At 31.9% G+C, this 22,640-nt stretch overlaps 1 protein-coding gene and 1 long non-coding RNA gene across 2 annotated transcripts in view; both read left to right on the top strand.

The window, feature by feature from the left end:
- The window catches only part of LOC134725348 (cytosolic Fe-S cluster assembly factor nubp1-A-like), a 30,911-nt gene extending 16,164 nt beyond the window's left edge, over positions 1–14,747 (top strand). Inside the window, exons 5-11 of the mRNA XM_063589083.1 lie at positions 1,713–1,745; positions 7,862–7,952; positions 9,231–9,385; positions 10,561–10,671; positions 11,341–11,443; positions 12,595–12,678; positions 14,510–14,747. Of these exons, the coding sequence (XP_063445153.1) occupies positions 1,713–1,745; positions 7,862–7,952; positions 9,231–9,385; positions 10,561–10,671; positions 11,341–11,443; positions 12,595–12,678; positions 14,510–14,580 (648 nt within the window). The 3' untranslated portion in view covers positions 14,581–14,747. The remainder of the gene's footprint in view (positions 1–1,712; positions 1,746–7,861; positions 7,953–9,230; positions 9,386–10,560; positions 10,672–11,340; positions 11,444–12,594; positions 12,679–14,509) is intronic.
- Positions 14,748–20,986: 6,239 nt separating this feature from the next.
- LOC134727156 (uncharacterized) lies at positions 20,987–21,895 on the top strand. The gene is made up of 2 exons (XR_010108724.1): positions 20,987–21,109; positions 21,526–21,895. It is a non-coding gene; the product is annotated as an uncharacterized LOC134727156 (long non-coding RNA).
- Positions 21,896–22,640: the final 745 nt, after the last annotated feature.

Genomic DNA, 22,640 nt, shown 5'->3' with positions numbered 1-22,640 from the left:
AAGAATGTGTTGTATGGGTTTTCATCAATACCTTATAATTTTCTTATAGGGTGCACAGTTTCCTTGTGTAGGGATTTGGACAAGATTGGAGCTAGAATAGATGCATGTAAGGCAAAATCAAATGAAAAAAATATGAAGCAAAACCTAAAAATGAAAATGATTTATAGTTGATTCCAATAGTACATGAAATATGTTTTAGGGAAAATGTTTGAATGAATATTATAAATTTATTATTTACAGGGTATTGCATATTTCAACTGGTCATACATCATTGTATGCCTTATAGAATGTTAAAGATGACTTTAAGGAAACACCATGTTGACATTTACATGTAGGAGGGATATTTCTACCTGCTTCCTGTAAAATATTGATTTAAGCTTTCTTAGAAGTTAAATTAAGTTTATTAGACTTAAATATTACATAAAAGACAGAAAGATCAAATAGGATTTATCAATCTAGTTTGTTTAACTTTAGAAATAATTCAGTATGCATTAAACTTTCTCTGACATATTAATGTGGGGGAATACAGATCACTGTGTCTTTTCTTTGTTATTTTGTCATTTCATCTGTCTGTACTTTGCATCTGCAACTTTTCCTTAACTTACGTCTGGATTTCAATGAAACTTTAAGAAAATCTCCATTTAGGAATGGCATCACACACCCCATATTTATTTCAGTAGTTGAATAACAATTGGGGCTCTCAATAGCAAAACATAGACCTAGTCATATATATATTTAGAAGGAAAATCTATATAAACATGGAAGCAAGAGTATTATATTATGACCTGGGCATGTTGTTTAGTATTAAATGATTTTATGGAACCTAAATGTCAAGTCAACATGCAATGATAAATCATTATTACAAGGTATATATCACTAAAAATTTCTCTTTGAATTCGTTTTACCCCTAACATTGTGAACTAATCTGAAGTATTTTGAAGAGGTTATATACAACTTTTTTCAACAAATTCAAATTCCATTCTTAATGAATTTTGAGATTTTTTGTGGCAACCCTAGTATTAAATCATAGGAGATCCAAACATAACCTTTTATTGAATACCCATAGATGTCATACCTGTCAATCAGACAATGTCAATTCACATTGTGGGATAACTAGATCATCTGTTTGAAGAATAGTATACAAACATACATACCATAATAAAACACTTGAATTTTAAAGGTATGTTATATAGGCCAATATTCTATAAAGTGTGTAACTGTTACAATTTTTTTTTACATATTGTCTATAACACAAAACTTGGAAGTTACAAAAGATGGTGTAAATACTTTGTGTGAAATATCATCAGACAATAGACTGAACAAATAAATTTAAAAATCTAAAAATAAGATCAGTTAACAAATATATACACAGAGGGATAAAAGTGTGCCTCCCCTCATCACTCTCCACCTTATAACACTGATGAAATTGTAAAAAAAAATCATCTGTATAGTTTTTGATTATTTTTTAAAACCTTCAATCTGATGCAAGTTATTTTGTTTCTTAGTAACAATGCATTGATTTTTTTCCTTTTTGTTAATGATTTTGAAGGAGATTTTAGACAATGTTTTTTTTTCAATTAACATTCATATAAATTAATTGCATGGAAGTGAATTTGTTTTTATTTACATGTTGTTGAGTGAAGTGTGGTTGCTGTTTTTTCAATACCAGAATAAATTTTAATCATAATAATATAAACTTGTTTTATTTGTAGGTTCATCAGAGTGGATCAGGATGGTCTCCTATTGTAAGTTATCATTATAAAGGACAAGGTGCTATATAAAGGGCTGAATGGGGCTGAATAATAACTGAAATTTGATATCTGATTGTACCTCGCATGATGTATTGTGGATTTGTGGGTGACATCTAAATATCTGTGTCTGTCCATCTGGTCCTGAATGTGCTCTCGATGTTCAATTCAATTTTTACATCTTTTAACAGAGGTTTATATCAGCAATGACTCTGACAGCTTCATATAAACCAGTGCGGATGAAATTTTTAAAAGAGTTATACCCCTTGTAAATATGAACTATATGGAAAACTGCCTTGTAAGGGCTCTTAAATGCAGTCAAAACATCTGTTGATGTAGGAAAATTATTTTTTGTACACATACACTCCATCTCATAGAGTCAAATGAAAAAGATATTTCGTCACACTCTTGGATAATATTATGTAATTTACTAATTTGGTATTTCTACAGTTTCTTTGGTCTTCTAGGCCTTATAGCAATAACAATGCATTTTGAATGTTAATTACAAGGTCGACTCTCTTATTAGACCTATTTCCTTTGGTCCCTATGAGTTAACTTGTATACAGGTTTAATTACTGTTAGTGTATATTTTAAATTTTTGCAAAAAGTTATCATGACAATAGTTCTATAAGTTGTCAGGTTGGATGTCATTTATTTTATTAAACAATCCCAGAACAGGTATGCTGATCAGATGTACCTAACTCACAATAACTGTTACAGGTACAAGGGTTTAATATTTGTTACTTTTGGTCACAATACCTATGGTTTATATTATTCCTATCTACATGTCATGTTTTAAATACCTCATGGTATGTGTCTACACAGTTTTCCTTTTACATTAAATGAATCCTTTAAAATATAATTAATATTCAAACATTTGTAGTTTATGCTAGATAAGCTATTGATTTTTGACTAAGGCACACCCCTTTAATAATTAAGATGTTTTAAATTGAAAACCTTTGTAAAAGTTACTCTACAGATAAAATTGAAATGCTTTCTTTTTACACATTTCTATTCATAAGAAATGTAACATTGAAATACCTATGTTAATTTGGACATTTCTGTTGAAAATTAGATTTATACATTTCAAATATTTGGTGTATTTTCTCCCTCGCTAGATACGTTATCGGTATAAATATAAAGAAATGGAAATATCAACTTCATACTTAAGTTTAGTCAATTAAATTTTCCTCATGACTTTGCTGTGAGCAATTGATTAAAGATTTATGAAAGATTGTTACATAATCTTGCAGTTCTGCATATTTTACCAACAGCACTTTATTTTCCATGGCAATAGTCAAACTTGCAGCTTGATTCAAACTAACAAGTGCATTGTATAATTAATTTTTCATAGGGTTTATATGTTATTAAAATGTCTTATTAATTTGTTGTCAGAAATTAAATTATTTGCGCTTGACTTCATAATTGTATGCTGATACAATGTAATCACTGATAAATAAAAAATGAAAATAAAAAGTCATTTGAAATGAATTGAGTTAATGTTACAAATTAATTAATATACATTTTGTAGTCGTTAACTAATATTTGACTATAATTATTACTAGGATTATACCTCTTCAGACAGATTTTAATCTTATGCATATTGGAGACATATTGATAAGTAATTGAACTTTTATCCAGCTTTAAGGTCTTGAATTGCTCACCTGAACCCAAAGTCCTTACATTATTCTAGAATTAAAGAAATATATACATTTTCAATTGTAAGGTTTATGATAGAATTACACTTTCCAATAGCTGAAACAGCTTGATTAAATTCAGCCAACTTGCACAGGTACTTGTAAAAGACATAAAATTTTACACCTATGTGACATTTATGCCCCGACAATGCTTGATGGGGAATTAAGTTCTACCCTTGTCCAGATGTAAGTCCATGTATCTGTACCCTCTAAATTTGGTTTGCGTTCTTAACTTTAGTTTGCCTCAACCAAATGTTATGAAACTTATACACAATGCTTATTACCAAAAAAACACACATCAATGAAAAATTCCTCAATTTTTAGGCCCCACCTACGATAGTAGAGGGGCATTATATTTCCTGGTCTGTACGTCTGTTCGTTCGTTTGTTCTTCCGTCTGTCTGTCCGTCCGTTCGTCCCACTTCAGGTTAAAGTTTTTGGTTAAGGTAATTTTTGATGAAGCTGAAGTCCAATCAACTTGAAACTTAGTACACATGTTCCTTATGATATGATCTTTCTTATTTTAAAACAAAACTAGACTTTTGACCCCATTGTCATGGTCCACAGCACATAAAAATTAAAAGTGTGAGTTTCAGGTTAAAGTTTTTGGTCAAGGTAGTTTTTGATGAAGCTGAAGTCCAATCAACTTGAAACTTAGAACACATGTTCCTTATGATATGATCCTTCTTTTTTTTAACACAAAATTAGACTTTTGACCCCATTTTCACGGTCCACTGAACATAGAAATTAAAAGTGTGAGTTTCAGGCTAAAGTTTTTGGTCAAGGTAGTTTTTGATGAAGTTAAAGTCCAATCAACTTGAAACCTAGTACACATGTTCCCCATTGGTTGATCTTTTTACTTTAAGGGCCAAATTAGATTTTTGTCGAGCCTTCAACTTTAGTCGAAAAAGCGAGACTAAGCGATCCTACATTCCGTCGGCGGCGTCGGCGGCGTCAACAAATATTCACTCTGTGGTTAAAGTTTTTGAAATTTTAATAACTTTCTTAAATTATACTGGATTTCTACCAAACTTTGACAGAAGCTTGTTTATGATCATAAGATAGTATCCAGAAGTAAATTTTGTAAAAATAAAATTCCATTTTTTCTGTATTTTACTATAAATGGACTTAGTTTTTTTCTGCGGGGAAACAAAACATTCACTCTGTGGTTAAAGTTTTTAGAATTTTAATAACTTTCTTAAACTATCCTGGGTTTGTACCAAACTTGGACAGAAGCTTGTTTATGATCATCAGATAGTATCAAGAAGTAAATTTTGTAAATAAATAAATCCATTTTTTCCATATTTTACTTTTAAATGGACTTAGTTTTTTCTGCGGGGAACCATTACATTCACTCTGTGGATAAAGTTTTTTAAATTTTAATATCTTTCTCCAACTATCCTGGGTTTGTACCAAACTTGGACAGAAGCTTGTTTATGATCATAAGATAGTATTCAGAAGTAAATTTTGTAAAAATAAAATTCCATTTTTTCTGTATTTTACTATAAATGGACTTAGTTTTTTTCTGCGGGGAAACAAAACATTCACTCTGTGGTTAAAGTTTTTAGAATTTTAATAACTTTCTTAAACTATCCTGGGTGTTTGTACCAAACTTGGACAGAAGCTTGTTTATGATCATAAGATAGTATCCAGAAGTAAATTTTGTAAATAAATAAATCCATTTTTTCCATATTTTACTTTTAAATGGACTTAGTTTTTTCTGCGGGGAACCATTACATTCACTCTGTGGATAAAGTTTTTTATACGACCGCAAATTTTGAAAAAAATTTTGTCGTATATTGCTATCACGTTGGCGTCGTCGTTGTCGTCGTCGTCCGAATACTTTTAGTTTTCACACTCTAACTTTAGTAAAAGTGAATAGAAATCTATGAAATTTTAACACAAGGTATATGACCATAAAAGGAAGGCTGGTATTGATTTTGGGAGTTTTGGTCCCAACATTTTAGGAATTAGGGGCCAAAAAGGGCCCAAATAAGCATTTTCTTGGTTTTCGCACTATAACTTTAGTTTAAGTTAATAAAAATCTATGAAATTTTGACACAAGGTTTATAACCACAAAATAAAGGTTGGGATTGATTTTGGGAGTTTTATTTTCAACAGTTTAGGAATTAGGGGCCAAAAAAGGGCCCAAATAAGCATTATTCTTGGTTTTCGCACAATAACTTTAGTTAAAGTAAATAGAAATCAATGAAATTTAAACACAATGTTTATGACCACAAAAGGAAGGTTGGTATTGATTTTGGGAGTTTCGGTCCCAACAGTTAAGGAATTAGGGGCCAAAAAGGGACCCAAATAAGCATTTTTCTTGGTTTTCGCACCATAGCGTTAGTATAAGTAAATAGAAATCTATGAAATTTAAACACAAGGTTTATGACTATAAAAGGAAGGTTGGTATTGATTTTGGAAGTTTTGGTCCCAACAGTTAAGGAAAAAGGGGCCCAAAGGGTCCAGAATTAAACTTTGTTTGATTTCATCAAAATTGAATAATTGGGGTTCTTTAATATGCCGAATCTAACTGTGTATGTAGATTCTTAATTTTTGGTCACGTTTTCAAATTGGTCTACATTAAGGTCCAAAGGGTCCAAAATTAAACTTAGTTTGATTTTAACAAAAATTGAAACTTTGGGGTTCTTTGATATGCTGAATCTAAAAATGTGATTAGATTTTTGATTATTGGCCCAGTTTTCAAGTAGGCCCAAATCGGGGTCCAAAATTAAACATTGTTTGATTTCATCAAAAATTGAATAATTGGGGTTCTTTGATATGCCAAATCTAACTGTGTATGTAGATTCTTAATTTTTGGTCCTGTTTTAAAATTGGTCTAAATTAAAGTGCAAAGGGTCCAAAATTAAACTAAGTTTGATTTTAACAAAAATTAAATTCTTGGGCCTCTTTGATATGCTGAATCTAAACATGTACTTAGATTTTTGATTATGGGCCCAGTTTTCAAGTTGGTCCAAATCAGGATCTAAAATTATTATATTAAGTATTGTGCAATAGCAAGTCTTTTCAATTGCACAGTATTGTGCAATGGCAAGAAATATCTAATTTCACAATATTGTGAAATAGGGAATTTTTTTTTAATTAAGAGTTATCTTTCTTTGTCCAGTATAGTAAGCAAGAAATATCTGCAAGAATTTTTTTTAATTGGAGTTATCTTTCTTTGTCCAGAATCAACTTAAATCTTTGTTATATACAATATACAATGTATATTCACTTTTTACTACCAACTGATAAATTTAAATAATCTTTACCATTCAGTGATAACAAGCCGTTTTTTTACATCATGTATTTAAATGAGTAGTAATTGTTGCAAACTCCATTAGAATATTTTAATTGAAATTAGTTTTGGAAGAAGGGAAAGGGGGATGTGAATAAAAAATTGGGTTTAATTTTTCTCATTTGAAATTTCATAAATAAAAAGAAAATTTCTTCAAACATTTTTTTGAGAGGATTAATATTCAACAGCATAGTGAATTGCTCTAAGAGAAAACAAAAATTTTAAGTTCATTTGAATACATTCATTCTGTGTCAGAAACCTATGCTGTGTCAACTATTTAATCACAATCCAAATTTAGAGCGGAATCCAGCTTGAATGTTGTGTCCATACTTGCCCCAACCTTTCAGGGTTCAACCTCTGCGGTCGTATAAAGCTACGCCCTGCGGAGCATCTGGTTAAATTTTAATAACTTTATTAAACTATCCTGGGTTTGTACCAAACATGGACAGAAGCTTATTTATGATCAAAAGATTGTATCCAGAAGTAAAGTTTGTAAAAAGATTACTCAGTTTTTTCTGTAATTTACTTTTAAATGGACTTAGATTTTCTTACAATCATAAAATAGTAACAAGAGGAATATTTTTCTTGATTTTTTTCCTCATTGTTTTTGAGCCTGCGATTTACAGCAAAAATAGGCGAGACACTGGGTTCCGCGGAACCCTTACAATTTTTTTACCCAATTTCACTGTCCATTGAATACGGAAAATGATAATGCGAGTGGGGCATCTGTGTACTTTTGACACATTCTTGTTCATTTCTGTTCTGTCACCACTGAAACATAGGCTTCAGACATGTAACAGGCAGATACAGAGTGGCAAGGTTAAACATGTTTAAAGGCACCAACCCGCCCCTAACCTGTGAAAGTGGTTTAAGAGCACAAGAAGAAACTATGCAAAACAATGTAAAAAACAGCATAAAGTGACAACCAGTCAATTACAGGTCTCGGTACTTGGAACAAACAGATATAGAATGTGACAGGTTGAAACATTTTTAGTTTTCGTCATAATTTTCAGTTATAGTGACAACACTAGATACATATTTGCATTGGAAGATACATTCATTTTATTCTGAATTCTTTTAATTAGATTGATTTAAAACATGTTATTTCCATTCCAGTATGTAGAAGACAATTTAGCGGTGATGTCTGTTGGCTTTTTGTTATCAAGTCCAGAAGAAGCAGTTATTTGGAGGGGTCCAAAGAAAAATGGTATGTTTTCTCTTGATGAGTATATGTTTTTCATAAAAAAATAAGGAGATGTGGTATGATAGCCAAAGTGACAACTATCAACCAGAGTCAAAATGACAAATATTTACCCAGTGAAAGGTCATAGTTTGGCCTTCAACAGTAAACAAAACATATATTGTATAGGCAGCTATAGAAGGTCCTGTCACCACAAATGTAAAACAATTTAAAACACTTAACAAAAAAGCAAAAAAAAAATTATGTTAACATCCTGCATAAAAGGTTTCATTTATTATCATCTACCGTAATTTATTCCTGTCATTCAAATCTAACATTCTGATTTTTTTTTACAATTATAACTCTTACAATTGTAGCATATCAAATCTCTTTTTATTTGAATGTACATGTAATGCTGATATTGAAAAGTTTCATTGAATTTTTCTCATTAACTTCAGATAACAGTTTTTTGAAGCAAAATGATAAAAATCTTGAGGATATTGGTTTCGTTTCACCCTAGCAATTTTATCTATATCCATAGTGAATTAGAAGAGCAAATGAAATATTTACATATGGAGCTGAAATCTTTTAATTCCCTTGCTAATTATGGGAGTAGGGTTGTCATGTTTTGTCACCTTGCTAATCTGCTTGTTTTTCCTTGTCTTACTTTTAAGGAAGTACACCACTAATTCATGGTCCCATTGCTTTCTATGTTAAATTCCTCCATTTCAAGCAGGCACACCTCTTCTGTTTTAATTTTAAATAAAGTGGCAATCATTACATGTCGAAGCAACAAATAAATGGTGTCTTGTACTGAAAAAAATCAGCATACCTTTAATACATTTAAGAAAGAAGTTGTTCGGAACTTCAAATGTACCAAAACAGGTACTTCAGATCTGACAAACAGACAAAATAAACCCTCTTTTTAAATTTGGTGCTGTTTTTTTAATATTCAAAATTATAAGTATAATTGTTCTAAAATGATCACAAGTCCTTTAGCTTTCATTTGATACCAAAAATACCTAAATATTCTACATATTTTGAAAGTTACACTCATGCATAGGAACTATTTTGTGTTAAATATGTACTACTTTCTGGTATGTGTTTTCTGGCCGGGCCTGAATTAGTGGTGTTACACCTTAAAAGTCACAACATATTGATATTTATGGACAGATATGCTTTTATTCATGTATATACTCCTGAGATATGTAGTATGTCTTGATGGATTTTAGTTTGAAAATTTAATTAGTAAAAAGCAAGTTTGACCCAAGAAATAATACATGTATGCATGTTTTTCTTTTTCAGGATTGATAAAACAGTTTCTACGAGATGTAGATTGGGGAGAATTAGATTATTTGATAATTGACACCCCTCCAGGAACCTCTGATGAACATTTGTCTGTAGTTCAGTATCTAAGTGAATCCTCAGTTGATGGTGCAGTTGTTATTACAACCCCTCAGGTAAGAATATATAAAAAAGAAGATGTGGTATGATTGCCAATGAGACAACTATCCACAAAAGACCAAAATGACACAAACATTAACAACTATAGGTAACCGTACGGCCTTCAACAATGAGCAAAGCCGATACTGTATAGTCAGCTATAAAAGGCACCGATAATACAATGTAAATCAATTCAAACGAGAAAACTAACGGAGCCTACTCCATTCACTAACATGATACTGGTTCCCTTTAGTTCAGACCTTACTACTTTGAGTTGTTATTTGTTATACTCTTTCTAATGAATTTGCACCAGTAAAAAATCTTAGATATCAATAAATTACAACTTTTTATAGAAAAGGGTATTCAGGATTTGCTGGTAATTAATTTGAAATGTATTTCTTTGTTGATTGCACTGTTATGATTACAGCATTTGAATGTGTATGTATGAGTAACACATAAAGCAGAGAACATGAACAAAAATATTGGACAGGGCAATAGACAACACCATTCAAATGTTCTAGATAAAGGCAACAGTAGTATACCGCTGTTCAAAACTCATAAATCCATGGACAAAAAACAAAATGGGGGTAGCAAACTAAAACCGAGGGAAACGCATTAAATATAAGAGGAGGACAACGACATAACACTAAAATGTAACACACACAGAAACCGACCAAGCATCAGACAAAATCTGATGAGAATAACAAATATAACATCAAAACCAAATACATGAATTTGGGATAAACAAGTACCGTGACACATCTCATCGCAATGTGAATTTACACTTAAAAATAGGAGAAAACAAACGACGCAATGTTAAATGTAACACACACAGAAACAAACAATAATGTAACAATGGCCATATAAGACTCTTCTGTAAATGTTACTTAATTCAAATGATTGTTTTCTTTGTCGTGGCACTAATACTTTTATTTTGTCATTTTTTATTATTCTCAAACTAAAACTCTTGTTGGTATAACAAACAGAAATATTTAAAGTCTGACCAGTACAGTTGTTTAAACAAAACTTTTATAATTGAAACCCTTTTTCTGTACCATAAAGAGCTGCTGATTACAGTTGCATAAGATAGCAGTACTTACTATGATTTGACCTGTTGGTTTTTTTTAAAACTTTATTAGATGAACCACAGAATGCATGTGAAGAAGTAATGTATAAAGTTTTTACATTGTAGGAAGTGTCTTTACAAGATGTAAGGAAAGAAATAGGATTTTGTAGAAAAGTTAATCTACCCATCATTGGTGTAGTGGAGAACATGAGTGGTTTTGTTTGTCCTAAGTGTAAGGTAAAGTATTACTTTGTTCCTGAGAATTAGTATGTGGGTCCTGGCACACTATTAATCGGAGAACACAAATGGTTTTGTCTGTATTTATTGTAGGGTATATTGGTCTCTCAAATTCTCCGTTGGTGTACGAATATCAGAGACTAAAGGAATACAGGTTATTTTTACCCCCAAAATGAAAATGAAATTACACAGTTTTGGACAAGAACTTGTTGAGTATTGCAAACTTGTAGTTCTAGTAATTGTAGCACTAGGGTTTGTTAAATACCAAGTACTGGGGGGAAATAATAAAAAAAAATGAGCCTAAAAAAACGGAAAAAAACAAACTATATAATTAATAAATTGCCATAGCTTATTTCCAAAGTTATCAAAAAGCAAGTTTGATAGTATGATACAGACAATAAGATATTTAGAACTATGATCTTTTCATGTTGCCCTTTTGTCAAATGTGAAATCACAGATATTGACCTCAATAGTAACTAATGTCATTTTAACATTATTCACCATAGATTTATGAATTTTATGTCCAGACTTAAATATTCTCATTTGCATAGCTTTAAGTTTAAAAGCAATAAGTATTGATTTAAGTGAAAGTTTTTTTTCCCTAGCATGTAATTTAAAACTTATATGTTATACTATTTTATTATTTTAATTTTCCATGTTATTTTACAGACTGAGTCCCAAATATTTCCACCAACAACTGGTGGTGGTGAAAAAATGGCAGCTGAACTTGATATACCATTTCTAGGGAAACTCCCATTAGATCCAAGAATAGGTAAGTTATGATAAATACCTTTTTATACCAATATAAAAGGAAGCATAGGACATGAATGTAAATCTTCACATCTATCTGTTTATTTGTTTTCACTTTTTTCCCCAATGGATGCATTGAGTTTTTGTATAGCAATACAGGGTATGTGTCTTTGTATCTGTTTATCTAAGTCTGGTTTGTGCTGTCACATGTACAATTCTTACCAGACTTCTATGGTACAATTCTTACCAGACTTCTATGGTACAATTCTTACCAGACTTCTATGGTACAATTCTTACCAGACTTCTAGGAAACTTATTATATTATAAGTTTAAGACAGCAATGCATAAAGACAATTTGTAAATTAATGCAGATCAAATATTTTTAATTGAGCTATGCCCCTTGGAAATATTGATTATATTGGAAATTGAATTGCTTTTTACTCAGGTAGATATTAAAACTATGTACTTGTATCTCTCTTGGACCTACCTTTGTTGTCTCATGGTAGTGTACTTTTTTAAGGAGCAGACATCTTAGTTTAGTTTAAACATATTTATTTAGAGTGGATTGGGAAACAAGTTTTGCAACTTATATTAATCCCTTTCCACTTTGTGGGTGCGAGTGCTGCCTTGTAGCGGCATTAGCCAGCCTACTCTTTTTCGAAATCTACAAGGGTGTCTTTAACGAGCAAGAGATATGGCTCTCTCTTAACAGGAGTCAGCCATTTATCGTCCCCTTCCTACGGACTATCATCGTTTCCTTAAGACCATACTCGCAAATGGTGTCAAGGGAGAGCCGAAAATTGAGTTCTTGAAATTTTCATCCTGAACAGGAATCGAACCAGGAACCTTTGTGTTAGTAGTCCGATGCACTAACCACTACACCACGGCTAGCAGACATCTTCAGCGTGTAGGTTATGTTTTCCATTGCTTACTAGGTCATACCTCTAGTTATGCCTCTAGTTAGAGATCCTTATGGAATTCCCTTCACCAAAGATATTATCAATAAGTGTAATTGAAATTAAACAAAATTCCAAGTAAGTTGTTCAGTAGGGATTACCTGGTTTTGAAACATTGAAAATGTGGCTTCATAATTAATTTTAACAAATAATGAAATATGAACGTAAAAACAAGTAAAGGGAGACAACTCTGGAATAAAATAGTATATAATTTCAGGTCAATGTTGTGATGAAGGAAAGTCTTATCTGACGACAGTACCAGATTCTCCTGCTACCAAAGCTTACATTGATATTATAAATAGTAAGTAGAGTAAACAGGGTATCATCTTCTCAAATAAGCTACTTTTAGAAGACAAAAAATATAAAAAAAAAAACATACAAAATACACTTGTTGAGTTTTGCAGAGCTACTTTAAAGGTTACAGGGTTGTCTTAATGATGGTAACAAATTTTTATTTACCACAAGATCATTTTACTGTTGTGATGTGTCTAAATGTTTTAGGTAATTTCTTCATTTACATTTTGTACTGTTGTATAAGCTTTCGAGTGCTATACACAACTTTTTCTTTATATATATTATCCAACTGTTACCATAATTGAAAATAGTTGGCAGCAATGTTTTATCAGAAAACTGTCTGGTCAGGAGCCAGGGGCTTGATAATATTGAGAACATGAAAGAAAAAAAAATGATGTACCTAAATGAATTATATTTACTAGTGTAAAGCAATATTTTGTCCTATGAAAAAGTGTCCTTTTAAAAAAAGACAACATTTCTGGACTTTTATCATCAAATTTTGTCTATCTATGAAATAATGTTAAGAGAAGGACAAATATCCATATGAAATTTTGTTTAAATACAGACAATATTTCAAAGATAAATAAAATGAAATTTTATCTGTTAAAGGGAGGTTATCCAAAGTAACACATGTGCATCGTATCAATATTTCTTTAAAAGTGGTTTGGCATTAAATTTTTTCTCATGATAGAAGAGTTAAATATTTAGTATTTTAGATAAAGATATCATTGCTTTGTTTTATTTGATTGATATTATAAGAAACAAACCAGCATAATTAGTTTATGCATCAATTTATGGTATACACAAAAATAATAAAAACATTCCAAAAACACTCACAATTATATGGCAGTGGATTTTGCAGGGAAGGCATAATTTGATAAAGAAATTTTTCAATGACCAGACTGTGTTTCACAGTGAAATATTGTTATCCTGAAAAAGGAAACATTGAGACAGAAAATTCAACTCAAGAATTCATGGTTTTTAATGCTAAATGACATATTTAAAACAAATAAATTAGGACAACAAGATAAAGGCTGTCATAATGTACATAACCGAGCCCTTCCCCAGTTTTGTGCCAATACAAAAAAGTTTATACTTACATAAAATTGAGAATGGAAATGGAGAATATGTCAAAGAGACAACAACCCAACCAAAAAGCAGATAATAGCAGAAGGCCACCAATAGGTCTTCAATGCAGTGAGAAAATTCAACACCAGGAGGTTCGGCTCAGATGGGACAACATCCCTAATGTGCCTTGAAATTAGGAATTAATGTGCCTCGAAATGAGGAACTCAAAAGTCATGTGTAAAGAAAACATTTCTGTGTAGTGATATTGGACATGTTTCTATTTTTAACAAATGACTGAGCTTAACCATTTGTGGTGATTGGGAAAGTAGAGGAACATAGAATAAATGTATAAAAACTATGGAGCTATTGAATGTGTTCAAAGTATTAAATTTTCAAAGAAATTTTTGTGTTAAAAAGGAGATATTTTACCACAAGGAGCTGCATCACGAAAGGATGTTCAGTGTTTGCTAATTTACTGGAAAAGTAATCTCACTTCGAACCCCAAAATTTAACCACATATGTGAAAATGTTACAGCTTCAAAACGAGCTATCATACATATCCAAGTTTACGATATGGATTGAGCTACAGGAAAAAACGTTACCATTACTGCTTATGTAAAAACAATGAAAGATATTGACCCAGGTGTATTGTAAAAGTGACTTATTTTTTCATTTCTTTGCCATATGATGTTTGGTGATCTCTTTGACAGGTTTCTTATTTGTGGCAAGTTTAACATTGCAACAAATCCAACAATTTGTTTCTATTTTAGGAATTGAAAAGTATTGTGATAATTTTGTATCCAGTCGAAACAGTGATACAGGAGAGAAGTCAAAAGAATAAAAAAAAAACCAATCAATCTAATAAACTTGTGCTGCACTGGAAAATGGATTTTTTACACCGTCTTGTGCCAAGAATGTTTAATGTATTAAGACAATATTGGTGCATCTTAAAGAATAGAATTTCATAACAACATTAACAAATCTTTTGAATAAAACATCTTTTAATTATTTGCATTGTTTGAAATCATATAGTAAGGTTATTATATATTTCAGGCACTGATTCATATGGGGGCACACCCAGCATGTGCAATCTGAAAATCCCCTAAAAATTTAATGCTTAGATAAAATCACAAGCAATTTGTATGCTCCCATCATCACTTAATCTGTCTGTCCATCAATACATAAGTCCAAAATTTGTTTTCTATTCCCTTTCCCTGATCTCAAGTTATGCCCCTTTATTTTGTTAAATGTGATATCAAAATTGGAAAATGAGACTGAGAAAGTTTTAAATTGAGATTTGAATACTGAAAAAGAATGTGAATGATTTTAGATGCCTAGGATATATGTTAGAAGGAAGAAATAGAAATATGTGGTAATGTTTGTACTTTTTCAAACTGAATGAGACATGTCTTTAAGGATTTTAGGCATATGTTTGTACTTTTTTAAACTGAATTAGACATGTCTTTAAGGATTTTAGGCATATTTATTCTGACAGGACTCTTTTGTAGAAATTCCATTGTTGTCTGATTATTCAAAGTTGAAATCCAATTTTAACATTTTTCAGTCAGTTAGCCAATACAATTGTAATTATCTTTGGTGTATGCAAACAAAAGTGTAGTATAACCATTCCAAAGGTATGAGCAAAATGCATAGTTCACATTTCAAAAAACATATATTCTTATTTAAACTGCAGTGATAGCTTAGCTGTATTTTATGTTGACTGTTATCCACTCTTTTTGACCTCCCTGATTTAATCTTTATGCCCCTGTTGTAGGCAAATGGGGCATTTTAGTGTTACTGTTGAACCGTCCTGTCCCTCTTTCCATCCAATTTTCATTTCCTCTCTCAAATAAATGAACCTCTTCCAAATTTTTATAAAATTCATAAAATATGCTCAAAACCTCAACAGTAAACAGAGTTGGAATTTAAGGGGTGAGACATTTACTGTTATCAAGTTAGCAAAATTTGATGCAGAAATGCAGATTTTTTATGTGAATTTTCATTTAAAAGAACCAATTTATAAGAATATAACTTATAAATATTAATATTTTTACTAGTGTAGATTATTTTTGGTTGTTTTATTAATATTTTCAAATTTGCAATTTAAGGGGAGGTAACTCTAAAACAGTGCATTTTCTGAAGGACTCTTCATGAAATTTTCCTATTTTGTCTATTAGCCGGAAAAAACGTACGGTGACCCTATCTTTTCTTTTGATATTCTCAAAGCATTGTATGAAAGCAATCTTTTCCTAATTTGTTTTACAATTCTATCATTTTGTTTAGTTTCTATTCACAAAATGTTGTTTTTTCCTGTATAATCCATACAAAATTTGTCATTTTGTCACAACCTGTAGCTTGAGAAAATGCACGGTGACCTATCATTTTTATAATATTTTTGTACATGTATCAATAGATACTACATTTTGACAAAGTATGAACAAATTCTATCATTTTTATTTTAGACTCCCATACCACCTTAAGGGCATACGATACAGTTATAGGGGAGGTAAGACCTTGCTAACGTAAAATGTTATTTTCGCGACGTCAAACTGTGACATATCGAGAAAAGATGCATTTTCGACTGATTTTTATCATTTAAACTGATTTAATTTGAAAACGAATTCATGGACCCCTAGTTTTCAAAACAGCAATTTGTTTCATTTTGCAGGGAGATTATTTAGCCCAAATTCTATAAAACTGTAAATAGAGGATTTTTTTTAATTTTGATAAACATGCAGCAAAAAATTACGTATTTTCCTCAAATCATGAACATTTGATAAATATGAGTTAATAAAAAATGCATATTATTTTAGGATACCTATAAAAAGGAGAAATTACCGATTATTTAACAAAAAACAATTTGTGTTTATCTTTTATAACAAAAAAGTTATGTCTTTCTTTCGAAAAAGAAATTTCGGCCACAAATCTGAATTTTGAGCAAATTTACAAAATTTCGACCTCATTTTACTCAAAAAGAAGCACATGAAGGTATATTTTTTATTACATATTTGATTTAATCAGGTAAAAAATAGCCTATATGCAAATTTTCACGAACTTGTAAATACAGGATCAAAACTGTATCATATGCCCTTAAATAAACTACTACTTCTAATTTGTCATCACCACTCCACAGAAACCTTACTACAGAAATTCAGGAAACTTGAAGATTATAAGGAAAATGCACAACAGAGTTTTATAAAACTTTGTAGATAAAAAAGACTTTATATTTAGATGTGCATATCCACTAATCAGTTGAGTTTTGTAGGAGTTATGAGTCTGAAATAGGAATCTGTTAAGATTATTTTTAGCCCAGTGACAATGTAGGGGAGTGGAGTATATGAGGGTGCTTACAGAGGTTCATTAGTTTTAACTTTCACTAAAGCCTATCTTAATCTGATCAGCGAACAACAAAATATGGGTCAAAACCCTTATTTGCCATATTAAAAGTAAACATCATAATGAAGGCTTTGTACTAAGTTTCGGGTTGATGTGATCACAACTTCAAGGTAAACTACATTAAACCAAATATAATTTGAAATGTGTAGGGCATATTATCAGACAAATACATTGGCAGGAAACCATTATGTCCCTTTGAAGACTTGGCAGAAAATATGTGAGGTTACCGCTGATATCTTGAGGTTGGAAGCCCCTTACAAAAATAATTGCTGCATTGCATGCAAATGATGTCACATAAGTTCCAAAAGAACCCTGGTTTGAAAATTAACATTTTCATCTTTTTAGTTTTTACCCACATTGCTGTAGGCAGCAGGAAATGTGTACTTGTTGTCAATAAGACAACTATTCTTCACAAAGTACAAAGCAACCACTCAAATAAGTCTGTCTTTGCAAAACACGTTGATAATAACTAGATTGTGTCATCTTTAACTTTAAAAAAATGTGCATGAACTTTAACTAAACTTAGCACAGTGCATCATCTTTAATTCAACTTTATAGCACAGTGCATCATCTTTATTGGACAGAATTGATTTGTTTCTCTCTCAAGTTATCGAACATTAATGATAATTCTTACTTTGTGTCCTATGAAACTTCACAGAAGTAACTTGGAATAATGGAAGGTCTTTTATAAATGTATGTCATTTTGTTTAAGTTGCTGTTCTTGATTCTGATATATAAAATTTAGTTCGTCGTACGTAAGTAGTTCATGAATATTCATGACATGTGACCATTTGTCCGCACTTAAAACCCGTGCGGTCATCTTTCTGACCATCGACTCTCGCTATAGCCTAAAGTAGACACGTGTATTATGTCCGAAGAAGAAATTTCTGCCGTGGAGCCAATGGACGAAAGTCAACTCTTAAAAGACGACGAAAGTGATCTTACTACAGCTGATGCAGTTTCCTTATTTAACAGTTCTTTAAATAAGGCCCTTCAGAGACAGAAAAGTGAGATTTTGTCGGAGTTCAAAAAGACCCAAGTAAGCTCTGTCAATACAAACACACACACGTTAGTCAGTGGTCAATCCTCTACAATTGCTTCCCAGTCTCCGTCATTTGAATTCAGACAGGAAGGGATTAAAATACAGTTTAATTTTAACACCGACCGTATTTCTTCATTAAGAAGAATTGAACATTTGCTAACTTCCGAGTCACTTGACCAAACTCTTGACCTACAGTCTATTGTTAAAACTGAGCTTGACACTTTGAACCAGCGAAACAAAATTCTGAAAATCGCTGATCGCCATGGGTGGGATACCGTTCACGAATATCTGGACGATCCTCTTGCTGACAATGTTGAAGATGCTTCAAAGTTACGCACTGCCGTTTTCAGAGCTAACCGTAAACGTACAGCTAACAAGCCTTACAGCAGAGGTGGTGGCAGAGGAGGTTTCAATGCTAGAGAATTTTTTCGTGGCTTCAGCAAAGAATCTGGACCCAGAAATGACAACTACAGTCAACAAAACAACTCCCAGCAGCAGTACAACGACGGACTGTGCTTTTACTGCAAAAGACCAGGACACACTGCCCGTTTCTGTCCCTTCAAAGCACGTGCCTTCAGTAGTACCAAGTCAGCACCAGCCACTATTACAAGTGCTCCATCCATGTCTTAATGAAAAAGTTGAGTATGATATAGAATTTGATAGTTACGAATATACTGATGGCAATAAGACTGTAAAAAATCGATTAAAAGATCATGTTCAGTTTTGGGAAGATAGTTTAAAACCTTCTGAATTAGTTTTAAGCACTGTAAAATTTGGTTACGTTATTCCTTTTATTCAAGAACCTCCATCAGTTTATTTGAATAATAACAGATCAGCATTTAATAATTCCTCATTTGTTTTGAAAGCTATTACAGAATTAAAACTGAATGGTTGTATTACTGAAGTTTCAAACAAACCTTATGTAATAAATCCTCTAACTGTAGCCATCAGTGATTCGAAGAAAGAGAGATTAGTTTTAGATCTGAGACATGTTAACAAATATGTACAAAAACAGAAAATAAAATTTGAAGGGGTTAAAGAGGCCAAGCAATACGCCAAAAAGGGTTTTTTCATGCTAAAGTTCGATTTACGTCATGGTTATCATCATATTAATATACACCCAGAACATCAGAAATTTCTAGGTTTTTCCTGGGTAATTGATGGACAAGAAAGATATTTTATTTTCTCAGTTTTACCTTTTGGGCTATCTTCAGCTGGACATATTTTTACTAAAGTTGTTCGTACATTAGTTAATTTTTGGAGATCACAAAGTTTCCCGATTATTGTGTATTTGGACGACGGATGGGCTTGTGACAGTAGGGATAGATGTGTACGCATGTCCAAATCTGTTTTACATACTTTATTGAAATCTGGGTTTTTACCAAATTTTGAGAAATCAATTTTTTCACCAGTACAAAAATTAGACTGGTTAGGTTTTTCATGGAATCTGGTATCTGGTGTTATTGAAGTTCCCAGAAAGAAAATTGAAAAAATACAGTTAAAAATTGAAAAAATTCTTTCAGATAATCGTTCAACTGCTAGAAACTTGGCATGTGTTCTTGGTAAAATCATATCTTTGATCCCAGCTTTTGGTCAAATTTGCCAATTGATGACACGTAATTTATGCATGTCTGTTTGCCAGAGAAATACTTGGGACTCATATTTTGAAATTTCCACCCAAGTCAAAACCGAACTTGAGTTTTGGAAAAGTAATTGTAAATCTATACCTAATTTATTGGTATGTCCTATACACAAGATTCCAGAACGTATTATTTTTTCCGACGCCAGTATGTATGCTGGAGCAGGTTTTGTCGATGGTAATGTTTTACAAATTGCTCATTATATGTTTAGCGAACAAGAAAGACTTAAGAGCTCCACATGGAGAGAGTTGAAATCTGTCGAGTTTATATTAGAAAGTATGTTTGCACAGTTAGCAGGAAAACTTGTAAAAATTTATACTGACAATCAAAATGTCGTGCATATTTGTCGAGTTGGCAGCATGAAGCCTGATTTACATGAACTTGCTATGAATATTTATACAACTTGCATAGTTAATAGTATTACGATTGAGGTTGAGTGGATCCCTCGATCCGAAAATGTACAAGCAGATTACTTAAGTAGAATTTTTGATTTTGATGATTGGGCTGTGGATGACAGCGTTTTTCTTATGTTTAATAACAGATGGGGGAAATTTACGTTTGACAGATTTGCAGACGATAAAAATCATAAAATTACACGGTTTAATTCAAAGTTTTGGGTTCCAGGAACTACAGGAGTCGACGCTTTCGCTTTCGACTGGTCAGGAGAAAACAACTGGATTGTGCCTCCAGTCTGCTTAGTTTGCCGAGTTTTAAATCATATGTTAACTTGTCGCGCAAAAGGTGTATTGGTAGTTCCTAAATGGAAGTCTGCTCTATTTTGTATGGAAGCGCATATGGTACACCCCTTGTAAAGTTATTTTGTTGCTAATAAGTCGGAATTATTAGTTAAGTTGTGTGTTATAAGCTGGAATCTTATCATCAAGTTGAAGTCAAGTTGTCGGAATGATGTAGAAAAGTTGTTTTACAATGTCGACTTGCTGATATAAATATAATGGCATAGTAATAAGAAGTCGACACGTCGAATTCAACTTGTTAATTGATTAAGTCGACAACTTGTTTATTTGATATTAAATCATCATATTGAAGTCAACTTGTCGGAATGATAAAGAAAAAGTTTTTGATTACGATGACGACTTGTTAATATAAATGTAAATGACATAAAATAAGAAGTCGACTTGTTTATTAATTAAGTCAACTTGCTTATTTGATGTTAACTTTATTCGTTCTCACGGTCAGATTCCCACGGTCCGTATTTTACTTCCTGCGCTGACACATTAAAGATGGAGATCGACAGCAACAACATCAGCGGGAGCAGTGGAAACGAGTCATAAGTAAGTTTATATTTGTTTTCTTTGGAGACTTAGCGTTATATTTTAATATGAAGCAATACTGAACACAAAATGAAAAAGATCATAGGGAGAAAAAACGTTATTGTTTCATAGGACAATATTTTGCTTTACATGTGTACTAATTTGATGTCCTATAGAAACGGCACCAAAGCCAATATCAATGAGCACCCAACTTCTTAATGCAAACACATAATTCACAATAAAGCACAAAAAAGTTTCCAGTGAAACATGCCCAGGTTGGTTTTCACATCCAACTATTACACCAAAAAAATCAACAATCAGAAAATGTAAACAAACTCATCCAAATTTCTGTGTGTTGAATAACATGACATTAAAACAAAAGAAGATACTTAAAAAAAAAAATGATTGTATATTGACACTATTTTTTCCACTTTCAGGTATGCTTAAATTCAAGGAATAAATGTTGCGTATGCTATGATATGGACATAAATGCATTTTTAGTTCCTTGTGCTCATAAGTTTTGTTTTCCTTGTGCCACAAGAGTCAAGACTACAGGACAGCCCTGCCCAATATGCAGAACTGACATTACAAATGTGGGATCACTAGTAAGCAGTGACATGTAAAAATGATGATAGTTTACTGTTGTAGGATTGTGTATGGTAGGATGCCATACATGTTTTCATGAGGAATTGATATCGTCTTAAGCTCACTTGGTGGCATCATTAGTAAGCAGTGAAGAGTAACAATAATAATGATTGTACTGTATGAAAGGATGTCATACACGTTTTCATTAAAATTGATATTGTATGTTTTGTATCGTTGCATGTCCAAAAAAATGTGTTTCCTGCTACCTCACTTTAAAAAATAGAGTCGGTGGTTCGCCATTCCATTTTATTTATTTATTTTTGACAGCTGATGTATCTCGGTTAAATTCATGATTACTCCTTATCTGATTTCATTTTCATAATCCTAAAAAGGGCCATTTGCACTAGTGTGACCTAAATGGAGATGTTTTTAACATGATTTAGAGCCCCTCAGACATTTGTTTGTATAAATTTTTCTCATCGATTGGCTCTGTCATCATCCTTAACTTGCAATTTACAGAAATCTTCTCTAAAACTAATGTGCCAAATTTAACAAAACTTTGCCACAACCATCAAATCATGAGGGTATCTAGTTTAAAACAAGTGTCTGATAACCCTTCCTGCCAACTCACATGGCAGAGATGGATAAAAATAGAACATACAGGTTACTTAAAAATGCATTTTTATGCCCCACCTACGAAAGTAGAGGGGCATTATGTTTTCTGGTCTGTCCTTCTGTGCGTCCGTTCGCTTCAGGTTAAAGTTTTTGGTCAAGGTAGTTTTTAAAGAAGTTGAAGTCCAATCAACTTGAAACTTAGTACGCATGTTCCCCATGATATGATCTTTCTAATTTTAATGCCAAATTATAGTTTTGACCCCAATTTTATGGTCCACTGAACATAGAAAATGATAGTGTGAAGTTCAGGTTCAAGTTTTTGGTCAAGGTAGTTTTTGATGAAGTCAATTTT

The sequence above is a fragment of the Mytilus trossulus genome, chromosome 7, assembly GCF_036588685.1.
Source record: "Mytilus trossulus isolate FHL-02 chromosome 7, PNRI_Mtr1.1.1.hap1, whole genome shotgun sequence".
NCBI lineage: Eukaryota > Metazoa > Mollusca > Bivalvia > Mytilida > Mytilidae > Mytilus > Mytilus trossulus.
This window is presented reverse-complemented; position numbering and strand designations above follow the sequence as displayed.